The sequence below is a fragment of the Triticum aestivum genome, chromosome 7D, assembly GCF_018294505.1.
Source record: "Triticum aestivum cultivar Chinese Spring chromosome 7D, IWGSC CS RefSeq v2.1, whole genome shotgun sequence".
NCBI lineage: Eukaryota > Viridiplantae > Streptophyta > Magnoliopsida > Poales > Poaceae > Triticum > Triticum aestivum.
This window is the reverse complement of record NC_057814.1, coordinates 575,386,420-575,404,286: the sequence shown is the minus strand read 5'-3', so window position 1 is coordinate 575,404,286 and position 17,867 is coordinate 575,386,420. Positions and strand designations below refer to the sequence as shown.

The 17,867-nt window shown below is 47.4% G+C and overlaps 2 protein-coding genes across 3 annotated transcripts; both read left to right on the top strand.

Moving 5' to 3' along the window:
* Positions 1–422: 422 nt before the first annotated feature.
* LOC123171314 (uncharacterized) lies at positions 423–2,482 on the top strand. The gene is made up of 2 exons (XM_044588868.1): positions 423–942; positions 2,024–2,482. Exons 1-2 carry the CDS (start codon positions 423–425, stop codon positions 2,206–2,208), a joined length of 705 nt encoding a protein of 234 aa, XP_044444803.1. The 3' UTR covers positions 2,209–2,482.
* A 6,241-nt stretch (positions 2,483–8,723) lies between these two features.
* LOC123167891 (serine/threonine-protein phosphatase 7 long form homolog) lies at positions 8,724–11,646 on the top strand. Of its 2 annotated transcripts, XM_044585754.1 has the most exons (7): positions 8,725–9,453; positions 9,534–9,791; positions 9,941–10,161; positions 10,237–10,549; positions 10,618–10,713; positions 10,788–10,889; positions 11,224–11,636. In XM_044585754.1, the coding sequence occupies exons 1-7, from the start codon at positions 9,289–9,291 to the stop codon at positions 11,500–11,502; spliced, it is 1,434 nt and encodes a 477-aa protein (XP_044441689.1). In that variant the 5' UTR covers positions 8,725–9,288; the 3' UTR covers positions 11,503–11,636. The 2 variants fall into 2 exon arrangements, with proteins under 2 accessions (XP_044441690.1, XP_044441689.1); XM_044585755.1 differs by lacking the exon at positions 10,618–10,713 and having other exon boundaries at positions 8,724–9,453; positions 11,224–11,646.
* The last annotated feature ends 6,221 nt before the right edge of the window (positions 11,647–17,867 follow it).

Here is a 17,867-nt window from a genome sequence, read left to right as displayed (position 1 = left end):
AGTTCAGGAAATTTACGTAACCCTTCGTAGTGAGTTTCGTAGATGGAGCATTATTGTTTGTGGGACAGACCGCTTGAAAATCCAAATAGACCGGATAAGTGGATCTGGCCCACATGTATATACCCCCACGGCCCAGAACTTCTTTCCATATGGGCCGGGCCATGATACCTTGTTTCTACGGGTCCAGTTCCTGTGTTTGGTCTGTTTTCGGCCCATGTTGCATGGGCCTCCAAATATATACCTATGATTGCTTCCACATTTCACTTCGCTTTGTCTAAAAAAAACATTTCACTTTGCTATCCCCTGAAAAATTTCTAGAAAAAAATATGATATTCTCCTGAATTGTGTAAAGTTTTACTTTCTATGATTGTATGAGATTTTAAGAAGAGGGTAGGAATTGGTATCCATGAATCATTTTTTCAATGAGCCTTTGGATCATCTCTATTTCTAATGGAGTAGTTGGTAGTCTGGTACTCTGGTTTTATTTTTGTCTGGTTTTTTTTCCCACCTCGCACCACCCCTCCGATTTTTATTTCGCTTCGGTACCCCCTCCTCCGCTTTGTCCGCACGAAAAAATCGTGCGAACCAGGGGACTGAATAGCCTACCCAGTCTAGCTGCCACGATCCCTATCCTCTACATCTCCTCCCTTGACCGATCCAGGGGAGATACCGCCGCCCTCGCGTGTGATCTCCGCGGAGGCCAGCGCCGTGTTCGGCGTCATGGACGCAGGCTCAGCCACCTGCGCGCGGCCACTGACGCACCCAATGCGGCGCTACCGCCGACCACCCGCTCATGCCGCCGTGGTCAGCCGCACCGTCATGCCCATCTCGATCACGCCCTTCTCCCCTCCTCTCTCCCTACTCACGAGCAGTCTTATCGAGGAAACCCGACGCCGACCAGCCGGCCACGGACAGTGGCAGCGTTCGTCCCTGAGTCTCAAGGTCAGTATTATCAAATTCTTACTTACGTAGTTTATTCTGCATCTCAATGAGAGGGGTGGTAATTGATCTTGAATTCGTGCCATGTGGAAGTTAGCTGATGTGGGTGTTGGTCCTGTTACATGTTGTGTAATAGCCATACCGATCCAACTTTACTCAAGGATGGAGAGGTTCAGGATATTGAATTTTTGGTGCTATTCCCAACGCCCAATGGTTTATGGTCCTATTGCTGATCCCAATCCAACTCGTTCTTGTTTGCTTCTCATTTGATCAATACATATCATATCCTTCTCGTTTATTTCACATCTTGCTTGTTTATTTTATAGCTTGATGTTTTATCCTTCTCGTTTCAGCAATTAGTTAACTGAATTTGCTCAGAAGCTTGACTGCCGAGACTAGACTAGACTAGCTTGATTTTCTTGATACATCTAAATATTCCAATGTGATATGTTAAAAATTCAGGGAGGATATTTGTTTGGCATATGAGGAAATTTTGGTTAACCAATGTTGACTCTTTCACTTGCTCACCATGTTTTTTTGGTCTGGATTACTTCTCTAACATTTTAAAAATGGCTACTGTCAAGTTTCGGTTGGCGCGGGTGTACAGCGGAGGTATATATGTGCTAAAAACATGGGTACTAATCAACAATAAGGAGCTGTGATCATTAGAAAAAGTAAGGAACTGAACATCTGGGCCTCACATTAATTACAAATGTCCAGTGGCTTACAAAGGGTACATTTTAGCTTGTTTGAATTTCGAAGATTTAGGCCATATACATTGGTATGGTAGACGTTGTGTCTTTCCATAGAGATACCATCTAGATTTTTATTTTATTTTGGAGTTGGAAGAAGGATGAATAAGATGGAAGGATGCCCCTTAATCCATAAGAGAATACATTTAGGTCAAAATATAGCTCTGTGGCTGAACTTTTACTCTGGTCAGGCTTAGGTTTGGGCTGAGCAAAGAGTTTAATTGGTGTTAATGAGCCCAGCAAATGCAAGTTCATCGATTTCTCATGATATGATTTCGATCTTTACCAAAATGCGGATTATACCATATTCATATGTTCGTTTCCTATGTCAGGTACGCCGTACAGAGGGGATCAAGCTGTATATTGCTATGTGGAATGCTTTGATTCAATGGTGTTGTCGGGTTGGGAGCATGAAACATGCTCTGTAGTTCTTTGGTTCAATGCAGGAGGAAGGGATGTACGTAGACCTGAAGATTTTATTAAGATCATCCACGGGCTGGGGAAGCAAGGGGAGTGAGATTAAATCAAGATTTTTTTTTGACAAAATGAGGATTCAATGGCTCAACGAGAGTAAGCCCCAAGCTAGATCATTGTTGTTTTCCTTTAGTAGGATGTCACATAATTCATTTAGAGTGGAGCAGGAACATTCAAAAAGGAAATGTACATCATATATATTAGTATAATACATCTGACACTTTCTCGTCTTTCACTAATAGCACATTGATCATAGCATTTGTATAGCTCATTCCGGTGTAAGTCGGGCCAATTTAGAAAATATTTCAAAGGTTATAGAAGTCAGAGTCAAACAGTACAATAAGAGATTTATTCGTGCATAATTTCTAATTCGTTTGTCTTCTAAGGATAAATGGGACTGCTATCTAGACTGTACCTTAAAAACTATTAGACCCTGCTTATAACTATTTTTCATCTTGGTGTGGTTTATAAGGGAGGCCATGCCATTAGTTTTTGTTATCACAGGCCGTGATGACCCTGATTCATTGATGTATAGTGTTGTATGTGGCCAATTACCTAAGACTGTAGTCACACTTCTCCTGATTTGCCTTGATCTGGGATCTGACTTTTGTACTGGTTGTAGTCAATCTGAATTAGTGAGGTACCTTTTGCAACTGTCATTGTTCAGTTCTCTACATTATCATGCATTTTCTTTGCTTTAAAGATGTCATGATGTTCACCATGGCAGAGAAAATATATTTTGAAGTTGTTCCTTCTATTGAAACAAGTATGATTTGGTGTGCCTATGCACGCATGAAAGCAAAAGGTCGAGAGGTTTAAAGATGTCATGTTTTTACCATTGCAGATATCCTGCTTCTGGTACTTGCCTTCTACCTCACAATGTTAACACAAAAGTTACTATATCTGTCAGACATGCCCTCTCTCGTTTAATGATGTCCTGAAATTTTCACATAAAACTTGGTAATCATGCCAAGTAATCATGCTAATTTTGAGAGAAGTTCAAGTGGCATGCCCCCATTTGCCATGGTTGCGATGTAGTAATAAGCTGCAGGACTAAATTTTATTAATGGACTGATATTCTAAAGTTAAATATGTAAGAGCATATTATATTTCTCATAATCAACTACAGTTAAGGTTCCATGCTCTTCCTGCGTTGAACGAGTTAGCTGTTGAGCAGGCTACAGTCTCTTTGTTTGACTAGCTAGGCTGTGTTGTGTACATGTAAAAGAGGATCCTTCTCTGGCTACTTGCATGTATATATGTCTTGAAGCTCTTCGGCATTTTTTAAGATAAACTCTTTCCGTTGTTTGACTAGCACAAGGCTCCAAGAGCCCGCATTTCTGCATGTATATTTTGTTGTACAGCCTATGCTGATTTGCCGACTATAATTTTCAGAAGGTAATACGCAGCAACCGAATTCTCTCGGTAGACTTTGATTTAGTCATGTGCTGAAGCAAATTCTGCCTACCTTATTCCTCAAGAGTTGAAGAGGATGGGAAGACACATGTGCTAAAGCAAAAAAGATCAGTATATTCAGAATCTACCCAATGGCTTACCTTAACTTACATGTAATGCGAGCCTGCTCACATAGCAAGAAACGTATCCTTTTATTCCGCTAGAATTGAGTACCCACTGTTAAAATTCATAACTGGAACCACAAATTACGTGGTCTCTGTGCAATGTCCCCCGTAACCGGTTGCTCTATATCTTTCCTCTCTCGAGCGCACTTTTATTTCTGTATTCCATGCTATGGTAGTATTTTTCTGCCGCAACAATTTGTTTTTGTTATCTTGTCGGCGATAGTGGCAGGCCGTTTTAACAGTGCGATAATGTCATGAGCATTCTAATTATATAGCAGATGAACTGGCAAAAACATACTTACACTTTTGAACCTTCATAAATTCAGAAATAAAGTCGAGGTTGTTGCTTAACTGATCAAGTAATTGCACTTTTATATAGTATATAAACTTGTTTCAAAACTTTAGTTTAGTACATCAACTTGCTGATATTTCGGGGAACAGAGTTGACACCGTCAACTAGATATGTGGAACTGCACATGTTCTTGTTGAGTTGCTTCTTGGACAGGTGTGTCTCCTTTTATGATATTTTGTAAGATTTCATTTTGGCCCCCCACACTAGCAGATTACTTGGAGTTTACGCTAATCATTTGCTTACCATCCAATATTCTCATCATTTTCTTCTTAATATAAACCAAACTTTGTGTGTACTGGATATGGTTATTACTCTATCTGTTGAAGGTGCAATAATATTGTTCTCTTTCTCCTCGAGGACGTCCCCAACCGTGTGAAGGTGTTCAAGGAAGGAGGTTCAGAATCATCATCGTAGAATGGAGACGCTGCACATGTTGTCATCATAGTATGGAGTGGCTACAACTCTAAGTGGAGGTGGTGTATATGTCGGAGTGATTTATTCTGTAAGCATTTTCTTTACGTGTGGTGTTTGATTTTTTTACCAAATCACACTTGGTGTATAAGTTTCGGCCCATATTGATTTGTAGTGACAAACCTGGTGTGCGGCTTGTTTGGCTTGTTTGGATCTGCCTTCTTGGCTCTCTGGGCATCATGAGCGGCGCATGTTTCACGCCCCATGATGGTGGCAACGAATCGGCACGAACATGGGGGAGGGGATCAAGATGGAGAGCGGGACCGTTGGCGGGGGATTCCTCCTTGGAGGTTCATGGGGAAGTATGGTGTGAAGAAGAGAGGGTGCCATGGCGAAGGAGAGTGGGCATCATCCAGTTTTAAAGGAGAGGACTCTAGCGAAAAATGCCCCGCTACGACGGGAAACCGAGCAGGAAAGGGACGGTCCGACAGGAAACTAAGCATCATGGGGTGGGGTTCTTGTGTTGGGACTGCGTGTTGGAGATAACACGGCGGATAGTTTGGACAACCACATTTCTCCCTCACATATGGGCTGAATTTGGTGTAGTCCGGACTATTGAGGCGGTTGGATTTTGCGGAGCCCACTGGGCGCCCCTCTGATGTCCAAATACGCTCGGACGTATGAGGGAGAAATGAGTTTCGACCTTAGAGACAACCTTAATCATGTGTTTGATTCATTTATATGCATTGTAGCCCGTAGCAACGCACGGGCATTCTACTAGTATAATTAAGGTTGTCGGATCTACAGAACATGAGTCCGTACGTCCATAATTTCATTCAGACTTCAAACCATGTTTTTGCTTTTAGAAGTCCAGATATGCCCCCACTTTTATCTCTATGTGTTTTATTTTTTTAGTGTGGTTTTTACCCATTCTTTTTTGGCAGCATTTTTACCCAAAATTTGTGACGGTGTTGAAAGTTTACATCCTTTAATTTCCCATCATTCCGATAGTCCGCTTGGAGAGAACGAAGCATACCACTAATCAGGCAATCATCAACGACACAATTTTCTTACCTCGGGAATATGACTAGTCAAGCGATCGTCGATAGAGAGCCATGTCTTTGCTCCATTGCTCTTTAGTTGTCGCCCTCTGGGTCGTCTCCTACCCATGCTCGTGGTTGCAAGGAAAGGAGTAGGTGAGCGGGCTATTTTGGCTTGATCATGTCGACCGAGCGGTGCAGATAATCAAGCTAGATTGCCTGTGTTAAAAATGGGTTGCATGTCGCCACTCGGATGAAAAGTGGGTTTTCATCGCGGGGTACATGAAAAATACATGGAAAACACCTAAATTGGTACTCCCCCCGATCATGAAAAAATGTCGCAGTTTTGAACGGCACTTTTTTTCGATCAAAGGGAGTACCTTTTTTTTTTTTGACTATTTACTGTAGAGCCACAGCCCAACAGTCTTTTCAGTCCAATTTTTTTCCAGAAAATTTCGCTCACACCTGCATAAATCTGCTTCTAGCACGTAGGCATGAGGTGTGACTAAGGTCGCTGCAACCACTAGGCTACATGCCCGTTTGTGATTGGTCACGCTTTGGACTCAGTTGCCACATCTGTTATGTTGGCTTAGCATATCATAATCACGGGAAAATGGGTAACGAGATAAACATTGTCACAACATCGCAAGTTCGTGGTAAAAATGTGGCAGAGAAAATTAAAACGCCTTAAAAATACAAACAGGCAGAAAAATGAGAAATTCGCTTGATGTGTTTTGATACCATGTGAAATCAAGAATTTGGATTTTTTTTCTTTTGGGCGAAAGAATTTGGATCTCTTAATCGTGTTTTTCTAATTTTAATTCTCTAATCCGGGTGCGATCCCAGGAAGCCCTAGAGTGCAGCACACAGGAACACAAGATGTTCTACCGGAGTATTATCGTAATCGAACAAACGCCATCGTCCGTGACACGCCTCGTTACTTGATCCGTCCGTTGGGTTAAATAAACAATCACAAGAGTCAGTTAACCAACCTTTGTTCCATGGATATCGTTACCAGGAAGCTCTGCAGGAGGACGAGGAAACAGGAACACCCCGTGCCAAGAGAGACAAAGAGAGATCGACAGGGGATCGTCGCCAGATTTCTCCCCGCCAAACCGCCGCCTCGGGCGGCCGTCGCGTCCCGCTCCGCCGCATTTGTTTAAGCGCTCCGGCGATGTGGCCTCCCCGCGTCCGCTCAGCCTCCGGATTGTTTACTCGCCGGCGAGCGGCTCGAGCCTGCCTGCGTCCATGATTCGAGACATGACTCCTCCCCTCTCCGACTACGGGAGGCATGCATACGCTCTCGGCCTGGCTCCTGTCACTTCTCGCATTTTTCTTCTTCGTTGGAGCAGTAGTGCCTATAGCTAGCTAGGCTTTGCTTGACACGCATGCAAATTGGTTGGTGGCCGTATCCTGCCGAAAAGATGGGCACAATCTCAAGTTACATGCGGCCTGGCGCTGGTAGGCAGACATGCATGGATCTACCCGTACCATCATTATTAAGCTGTTTATTTGGAGCAAATCTGCACCTTAAAGTTAGAGTAGGTCGTTGGATAAGACGGCTAGGCTATTACTTTAGATCTAGCTAGGGTTGTGTTGATTTGTTCCAACGGGTTGCTGCTGCCGGAGCCAATTTGGCGAACCAGGAGTGCTCACAGGAGGCGAATCATTGGGGCCGAGCCGCCGAGCGGATCCTTCACGAGCACTACTTCACAGATCGGACGGGTCACCTGACGGAAGGGTCTGAAACGGCGAGGACTTCTCTGATGGCCTTCTGTTGCCAACTGAAGTGAGGAACGGTGTAGCTATCGGCTGTTCTCCTGAACAATCCACAGCTTTGTGGGGGAACCGATCCGGCATGATCCGTGTGACACGGCTTAGCTCCGTGCTGTCAACTCGCGCGCGCCTAACAGGGTCGTTGTCTAGCTCGATTCGCCATCAGCTAGGACAAAATCACTGTTTTGAACTTTTTGGAAAAGTTAAGCAGGATTTGACCCCACATTGAAAGTATTTCACGAATCTGACCTTTTTCATCACGCCTGCGACGGCGGCGTTATGCTCCACACTATAGCGCCTCGTCTCATGGCGCCATGACGCTGCCAGCGTGGCACCGTCGGGCCCAGAGCTGCGTATCATAACGCCGGGCGTGGAGGCGCTATAATACGGCCCAAATAGCGTCGGGGTCTGCGGCGCTATGCCTCGTTGCCTTGCAGCCGCAGCCGGCCCACCACGCCACGCTCGAACAGAGACGGCGGCGGCGGCGGCGGCGCCCCTCTCTCCCCTTGTCAAATCTTCACTCAAAATCGGCTGGATCTTAAGCTTTTTTGGTGGATTTCGTCGCCCATCCATCCCTAAAGGTATTCCCCTCCGATCCCCTCAATTTCATCCGACAAAACCATCACATTGGCCCTATTTTTGCATGTTTAGGTGAAACCCTAGTTCATCATCATGTTACAGTTTTGTATGGATTATTGTGATTGTATTGAGTAAGCATGTTTAGGTGAAACCCTAGGGGCTCCATGGTTCTATCTAAATCAAAAATCAAACTTGGCTGATCAGGCACATTGAAGCAAAGGCTTCCTTGCTGTGTCAGTTTATACTAACATTCATAGCTTACACATTTTGGGCGGCTCTTGAAAATTAAAACAAGGATTAACATTCCTAGCAAGACTGCATTAGCTATGATCTGATTAGCTAGTAGCGGTGTATTTAAGTACACCCGCTGAAAGAGTAGTCTAATTAGCTAAATGCAGCTTTGATGTTTCTCAAGACACAAATTGGTGCTACTACGACAATTGGCTAACATCGGCAGCATTTTATTATGCACCTTTGCCTTGTATGTTCTGAATGATTAAAGTTATGATTCTTTTTTTCAAATAAGTAGGATGACACTTCTCAGTGAGCATTATGATAAGGGTCACCGTGGGCGGCTTATGCCGGATGAGAGACAGGTAATACATATTGATAATGCTAGTTCATACTTGTTAGTACATTGATGTTACTGCCAATTGAAGTGTTCAAATGAATCTGTCAGTACAGTTGAATATTTTGTCACTGATTTATTCTAGTTTGTATTCTTAGTTTACATGGATCTATACTGTTCTAACTTGTATTTTTGTAGGTCTTTTGTCCCCTGCGCCTAAGGGCTCATGAGGCTTCATCCAATAAGATGAGATATGATGAGCGGTACACACAGTACATTGAGAGGCTGGGACTCCTTCCGTTCATCCAGCTTGTCACTCGGTCGACGCCAAGCATGAACCCTTGTGCGATCACCGCGCTTGTTGACCGCTGGAGGCCGGAGACTCACAGTTTTCACCTCCGGACTGGGGAGATGACTGTGACTCTCCAGGATGTTTCGATGATCCTGGCACTTCCCATCGAGGGAGTTCCTGTTTGTTTTAGCACTGGTGCTGCTGGTTGGCGCGCTAGGATGTTTGAGCTTATCGGTGCGCTTCCTGCGGTGCCGGAAGACCCGACTAAAAACCACTGAAAAAATAGCGCGCTATAACGCCGCTAATAGCACGCTATAGCATGTAGAGAATTGTCTCGCTAAATAAATTAATGTACAATACCTCGCTAATAGCACGCTATAGTACGCTAATAGCATATTTTCAGAGGCGACGCTATTTTTGTAGCACGCTATTTTTTCCATTGCTAAAAACAGAGTCCCCGCCGGCGCGACTTATGTCTGGATTGTAGAACATTTTAGCCAATGCCCCGATGATGCTAGTGAGGAGATGGTGCAACAATATGCACACGCATACTTGTGGTATGTGATCTCGAGGACTCTGTTTGCTGATGGTGGTGGCAGGACCGCTCCGTGGATGTGGCTGAAGGCATTATCTGGTTGGGATAGTAAACAGAGCTGGGGTTCGGCGGCACTGGCCTACTTGTACCGTCAGGTAATCACTTGTACATATTTTTTCATGATATTACACCTCCAGACATTCTCTAATCATACCGCTTGTGCCTCTATGTGCAGTTGGATGAGGCGTGTTGTAGGCGCAAAGATGAAGCTAGTATTGGTGGTCCGTTGGTCCTACTTTCGGTTTGGATGTGGGAACACTTCTCAGTTGGACGACCGAGAGTGATTGGTTACGACACCTGGGATGATCATGACAACCCGCTACGGAAGCCTACATGGGCGTACAAGTGGGACAAGGTTTCAGAGTTCACTGGTGACCCAAACAGGATGTACAGGGAGTACACCAATGAGTTTGACACGCTAACCTCGGAGCAGGTAATAATTGTCATGTTAATATTGAGATTTCCCAGTTTGTCTGAGTTTTTTTAATGTTGCATATTATTGTCATAAAAAAATGTTAACATTAGATGCATATCATTAGCTCCAATTTTTTCTATTGGCTCCCTGCTTGTTCTATTTTGTAGGTGACATGGCAGCCATATGGAGCGTGGGACAATTTTGCTTTCATCCCTGATTTCCAGTTGAACCCGAAGTGCACGGAGGAATCACATCTTTGGCTGATGCGGTGCCCATTGATATGCTTATATGCAGTCGAGTTCCACCTTCCACAGCGTGTGATGACCCAATTTGGGTTATTTCAGGATACACCGCCGAAGTGGAAGGACACGGGTGTCGCGCTTCACGGGTGAGAGTGCATCTTCTGTCTTTAGCATTGTAATACTATTTCAGGCTACTAATACTTGTCATTGTCAATATGAAGCTTGGACAAAATGAAGCAGAAGAAGATCAAGAACTGGGAGTCATATCATGACAAGTTCATCAAGAAATGGAATTACGTCGTGAGGGTGGCTAATGATAACCGACAAGTACATCTCCAAGAGTACGATGAAGCTGCATTTGATAAATATCTTCGTTGGTTTCTTAGCGAGTCCCGTGTGGAGTTATGCCCGCCTGCTTATGAGGAGGGCATATTGGAGGCGCCCACAGGTTTTGAAGGGACTGCCAACCTTGAGTATAACAGGCTCATCAGAGAGGGCAGACAAACCGGATTCGCTCCTGTGATCAACTTTATTGTAAGTTTTGCCCCTTTCGACGTATCAACATAACTAGAGCTCTCTTGTTGACATGTTTGTTTTCATAGCGCACTGAGATCTCACGCCAGATTAGTGAAGCCGGCCAAGCACTCGCACAACCTCAGGGTAGGGATTCTGAGAATGCCCTTAGAGAGTTTGTTAAGGTATGTCGTGAGAGCTTTTTGTTTACATGTTCTGTGTTCAAATCCAATAAAATCTTTATTTCGCAATGTCACAGTGTAGCGCTACTCGGTTACGTTCCTTAGCTCATCTTCTTGGTTGCCGTACTGTCAAGGCCGACATGCCCACCCAGTCGAGGTCCACTTCTTCTGAAGAGGAGGTATGAAATCTGTGTTACCATATATTTTTTAATTCTTGCATATAAAATATTCATCATGCTGTGATTGCATAGACGAATGTTCCCATCATCATGTGTGCACCCGTATATATGTATAAGTGTAGTTCTAGAGTCCACATGTATTGCTAATTACCATGTGGAGTTATGAACTGAACATTGCTTGTTGCATGTTTCAAAGTTGATGCTATGATTCGTATTTTGTGAATTGTGTTCCACAAACAAGCTATATGTTACTTTATGATTTATCTTTACTCAAACAAAATGCTGAATTTCTTGCTGGATGCAATTCCACTCAAACACATTCCTTATTTTTCAGGCGGCCGCCGAGATGAACTTGAGGGGGTTTATGGATGATGCACCTCAGCCTAGTCAGCCTATTGAGCGGCGTCACTTCAACTTAAAGCCTAGGAAGACCTTCAACCGTTATACACCGGAGGCATGGAACAAGAAACAAAAGAGGACCGTTGTCGAGTCCGAGAACGAGTTTGAGGACGAGGAGGAACCGGCACCGAAGAAGGTTCTAAGGAGGTTGAAGAGGGTCGGAGTGGAGCCGGGGACGAAGAAGGTTGTGAGGCAGGCGAGGGGGAAGAAGTAGATGTATTTGTGAACTATTGAAGTTGTCACTTTAGTTAGATTCTATTTGTAAACTTGTTGTAATTGTGGACTTGATGTGAACTTGTCGTAATTGTAGACTTGCTGTGAAGTTTTCGTAACTGTGAAATTCTTGTAAACTTATCAACTTCCTGCCAAGCATAGCGCCTGGTCATGAATCATGAAAGAGCTTAAGTATGCGTGTGGTGCTATGGTCTGAATCAGGGCATAGCGCCCCTTGTATGGGAACTATGGTATGAACCATAGCGCCTCTGCGCATGGCGCTGTGGTATGAAGCACAACGCCCTTGCCAGTGGCGCTATGGTATGAAGCACAACGCCCTTGTTGGCGGCGTTATGGTCGAGAGACCGTGCCACATTGGCTGCCTCGTGGCGCCGCGAGTTGAGGCGCTATAATGTGGTGCATAGCGCCCCCGTTGCAGGCGCGATGAAAAAGGTCAGATTCGTGAAATACTTTCGATGTGGGGTCAAATCCTGTTTAACTTTTCCAAAAGGGTCAAAACAGTGATTTTGCCCCCATCAGCTAGAGGCAACTTGGAGCTATGGCGGCTGTTGTAGCGACCGGAACACTTTCCACTTGCGGTGGCATCTTCGAGACAGACGACTGGAGTGGGATGGATTGCTACCTGCGCGATCAAAGTGGGCAAAGCAAGGATTACGGACCAGCCGATGTACCATTGCTCTGAATAATAATTATGCATGGGGCACGTATAGACAAAGGCGATACTTACGTACACTGCTTGCATATATAGTAGCTATCTGCCTGATTAGACGTTGCACCATGCATCGCACAGCACCAGCTAGCGGTCGCAGTCGCACATATGTGTGTACTCCGAGGAATCTCGTGCGCGCACGTACACACGAAGGCATGTTCCTCCTCCTACGTTTAGCACGGCAGGACCACCACTCCGCCAGCAACGCATGTTCACTTGGTCAGGCAGGCCATGCATGCAATCTGGCGAGCGTACGAACCCCATCGACGATGAACGAAGCCTCGACACGCACACGCTGGCTGGGTGCGGCGACATGCATGCATGCATGGCATGCACGACGCGCTCGGTCTGGCCAATGGACGCCCGATACGAGTCGGAGTGGCACTGTGGCAGTACTCCGTATACTGGCAGTGTGGTGTCACTGCATGCATGCATGCATGCATGAGTGTATTGCTACTGCTCGACCTCCGACTGCGGGACATTGATGATGAATGGCCCGATCGAAGTCGTGAGGTGTACGAGCGGATCAAGCACGTGGTACGTACGCTTTGGCCGATCTCTGATCCACCGGTGGCCGGCCGATGGATGCGTGGTCAGGCATCGGCACTGGGCTTCATTTACTCCCGTCATCCGTTTCACTTGTCGATATCTACCTTCCGCTGTAGGGCTAGGTGAAGTAAACCGTGCCCGTGCGTCGTGGTGGGTCAAACCCGGCCGGCCGGCCGTCCGGACGCTAGAACGTACGCGTGGCGTCCGAGATCCACCAAACGCGGGTGTCTGCGCGTGTGATGGGGACGAACGAGATCGATGATGCCCGTGCCAGATGGAGCCCTCGACGCGACGTGTCTCGTCGGCCAGCGTACGGGGCGGGACACGCTCACCCGTCGTGCACACGTCCCGTTGCACCACCCATGCATGGCTGGTTCACCTGACCCTCGGGACCCGGACGGAAAGGCCGGTCAATAGCTCCTGTTTCGCCGATACTCTGGCTTGGAAAGGTGAAGCCGGGCGGAAGAAATAGTCGCACGCCAGTACACTACTCCTTTGTCGCATCGGCACAAACAATTCTCCAAAGTGCAAGGAGATCCATGCACGTTGATGTCTCACAGCGAAACGGAATGTGCAAACCGTACAGGCCCTCAGCACAGTACACGCACGGAAGGCAGCGCATAGCTAGCCGTGATCCATCCAGACCCTGACCTGGTTTATCAAACGGACGGACGTGGAGGTGAGCAATGGCGATAGGGTGAATACGACCCGGTCAGCCGGGGCAACCTCGTCAAACCTTCGTCGAGACTCTGGACGCCCATGTCGGGGCGGCGCTCGACAGTGCGGCCCTACCACCCACGCGGCCGCCGGCGACTAGCCCGCCCTGATGCCTGCCCGCGGTGACCGATCACATCGCCATAAAAGCCTTTTGACAGGACACGCTTGCCTCTCCAAAAGTGATCCCATTCTTTTAAGGACGATCAATCAATCGATGGATCGGCAGGCAAAAAGAGAGAAAAAGAAGTTTATTAGCCCGTCGAGTATTTAAACCAGCTACAGCACGGGCTTCCAGAGAAAGTGAGAGAGAGAGATAGATCTTCTGATCGAGCTCAGCAGCCGTGCAGGCAGGAGGCTGTTTATTTTACTCCATCGCCATGCACGCAGCAGATTAATATGGAGTGGTCAGTCTGTGCCTGCAAGTGTAAAGCAAGCAGCAGCACTCGCCGTCGTTTGCACCTGCTACAGAGCTACAGTCTGACGCACTAATTACATCCACTCTGATCTGATGGTTCTGCATACTCCATCAATTGTTTCTCTTAGGTTTATCCAGTTATGGGGGACTTCTTTTCTGTGTGGATACGTGATGGTTTTTCCGATAAAAATATCCGCTGCAATTCAACTAAGTCCGCATCGGACGGTTGATCACAGGGTTCGCGGCTTCGCGCGACTGTCCGGCGGAGAGCGACGTTATTCGAGGCTGATACGCAACGGGGACCCCAGTACGCAACGGGGGCTTGCTGATCTGACAAGTCACCGTCGTCGTCTTTTTCGTGATAACAGCTATTGATCGATGGCAACAGCTCGAGATTTATGTTGATATAATCAGTCCCCGTCCACTGTATTCCGTGCACACCTGAACCGCCTACCACTGGCCGTATACATGTATTTTCAGGCACATATGGTTGGAGATAAAAAAAGTACGTATGACTAACCTTCCATTGGATGTCAAATCATACTTCCAAAAGAGCGATGCTAGAGTCACGGGGGGTTTACGGGGTTGTGACGGGGTTTGTTAGGATTGATTGGCTAAGATTTTATTAAGTGAGATGGGCCCACCAGTGAAAATCAGGGGGGCCAATTAGAGGAGAGGATGCATCCAGGTCCGTGAAAGTCCGTGATTGTTATCCGTGTGTGTAGTATTATCGCTTCCAAAATCTAATCTAGTAGGAGTACCTAACATTTGCTATGGTCTGGCTTCATTTGCCCTAACTTGATTCGATGCCATTTTTGGCCTCCTTGAATTTCTTGCCAACATATCTCAGGCCTAATTTCGTGGGCGAAGTCGATTGCGTTGCCGTGACAGCCTCAACAAGGCCAGCAAGCTGGCGACTGCGCTCTTCAGAATTTATGCCCGCTGAGCTGCTGCCAAACAGCGGTTTTGATTCCCAGTTGGGCTGCCTGCGTGGTGGTGGCATAAATCCGCCATGAAGGCCAGCTCTCCTTCTGTACGTCGTCCCAAATCAAATCATACTTGCTTCCTTCACGCGCGCGCGAGGTGAGGGGAGGCGTGGGCAGGTACGTACGCGCGCGCGGTGATGAACAGCAGCTCTAGCTGGATTTAAATGCGGTGTCTTTCTATTTCTTCTTCGGAGCCTCGAGCGCTCTTTCTGGCGAATCATGTCCCTCGGTAGCTACTGCCTAGGTCGTTGTGATATGTAACATCAGCTAGCACGATCGGACATCCGCCGTGATCCCTTTGCGGGTGATCGGCAATCGATCGATCGATCTGCTTTTGCCGGTGTCATCGGAACAAAACGGGCATGTACGGCTTGTGAACTCAGTGCACCTCACAGAGCTTTAGACATGGCGAATCGACGCAAAGTTTCACTTTTTTTTGGGCAATAGATAGTAAAACCATTCATTCTCCATGAACGAAAACAGTCGAAGTGACGCGTCCTTAGGACGAGAAGGCGACTCGTCCCTCTATCTTGCTCCGGCGTGGCGACGGGGAGGGAAACCCTATATCGCACCGCCGGTTCCCTCCCCTCCTCCCTCGCCGCCCGCCAAGGGCGCGGCTAGGTGAAGCTTGGTCGGCGCCAGCGGCGGCGGCTTTCTTGTCCTGTGACGCGGTGGCAGTGGATCCATGGCACACGCGACGCTTGGGTGTGGCAAACGTGCGCCGGTGTTGGCGGATCCATGGCAGACAAGCTCGGATCCTAACCCTACCACTCAAGGCGCCTCTGGTTGGGTTGGGTTGGGCGGATTTATCTAGCCCGACGTGGCATTTCCTTTTGAGTTGGTGTGCGTCTCTGACGATAACTTATGCCTCCAGCTCTCCTGGTTCACGAGACTACCACCGGGGAGAAATCCTTTACCCAGATCTTCCTCGCACGGATGATGCCGTGTCAGCTACGGGCGCTAGCGGTTTTGGGGTGGAGTGTTAATTGTAGATACAGTTGTATAAGGGTCTACATATCACAGACGTAATGATTATACAAGAGTATGCCATGAATCACCATAGTCATAAATATAAGTATTGCAGTTTAATCACCTCCCAACTGTAATGTTCACCACACCACACTTATCTGCTTGGAGAGATGACACTAGTAAACCTATGGGCCGGGGCTCTATTTTTCATTATTGAAAACATCTACGAAAATAGTATTCTTTGTTGTACCGTTTACTTTATTTTATCTATATATCAATTCCTACCATACTGTGTAATTTAGCCTTGTAAATAACAGGACAAGAAGCTTGACAACCTTCTAGCAATGTGGGGGCAAGAACGTGTTGTGTAGGTATCTGTGACTTTATTTGCTAGAAGAACTCCTTTTGGTTTGACTCGATCGAGAAAAATACTTAGTGCTAGTTTACTGCACCCTTACGCTTGGGGAGTTACCCAACCACATGTACAAGGGAGCAAGCACACCTCTGGCTTGTCGTCGTCATCCATCTCGGCAAACATCTTGTCGATCTCCGCATCCGCTGACCTAGGAAGCGATAGTTGGCCTCCACCTCCGCCTCCTACTGGATGGAGTGGAGGATGGTCTGCCGCTTCACCGTCTCCTCCGCCTGGGTCACCCCAAACTCCGCCAGTACCTCGTGCATGGTGAAGTCCACAACATGAGGGATCCGCATTGTGGCCACTTCATCAATCCCAAGATGATGTGCCGGCTCAGTCACTCGGAGTTCCTCATAGGGGTAGGAATGTGCTTGCTTGCGTTCATAGAGGTGACTGTATGTGTGTATGTTAGAGCGTATGCTTGTGTACTGTGTTAAAAGAATCAATTTTTGTTTTCTTGAAAAGCCCCCATAAAGCCCGAGCTTTGAACGAATTCACCCTTTGTACTCGAGTATTTGACAAAAAACTACCACATTTGGGGTTCGCGTCCCATAGAACTACCACTTTAAAAAAGTGACTGATAACTACCAAAAAATTGGAATCTCGTGACTAAAAACTACCAATTTCGGAAAATGGCCCGTTTAGAAGATTTAAACGTGTTTATGACATGCGGGGCTCGTCTGTCAGGGATGACGTGGCGGGAAAGTCAACTCCGTTTATTTTTTACCATTAAGTTGACCTTTGTGATAGGTGGGGCCCACATCAATCTTCTTCTTCCTCTTCCTCTCTCTTTTTGGCATTTCAACAAACACTTTCAGTGCATGGAGGCGGTGGGACTAGTGCGGAGGCCACCAGCGAGGCGTGGCTGCTGGCCACGGCGGATAGCTATGACCGGCTAGGTCAAATTCGCGCCGCCGTGGCCCGCCCTCCCGTCTTCCTGTGGCCGCGGCGGCCAACGACTTCTTCGCCGGGAGATGGAGGGGCGGGTGCTCCCGAGGCCAAGCCGCAGCAGCGAGCCGAGCCCCACAACCATGGCGAGCCCCAAGCCCCGGCCACGGCCACGGGATAGGGAGAAGCCCAACCCACAGCGCCGCAGCGGCTCGGCAGCCTCGGCGGCACGCGTGCTGCAAGGCGTGGCCCTGGTGTGCGTGCCCCAGGCTTGGGAAGTTGGCCTGAAGCGCCTGGAGTAGCACGCCGCGGCCGCGTTCTCCCAGGGGTCTGGTGCCTTCGTTCCGGCCGCCTGCTGCGATCTACCCGCTAGGTTCGCCGCCATACCTCGCCGCTCGTCGCCTAGCTAGAGCTCCACGATGGAGGTGCAGGCTGGCTATCAATGCGGCACGACGGGGAGGAGCAACGACACTCGAAGGACACCACCAGCCTCTGGCGACCCCGCGCCGCGCCGCCTTTCCCCGGACCCCTGGATGAGCTCGAGCTCCATGATGGAGGCGGCAACGACAACAACGCTCCTCTCTGCAGATGTGGTGTTTGTTAAAATGCCAGAGAAAAAGAGAGGAAGAGGAAGAAGAATGACGTGTGGGCCCTACTTGTCATAACGGACCTAATGGTCAGACTAAACGGTATTGAC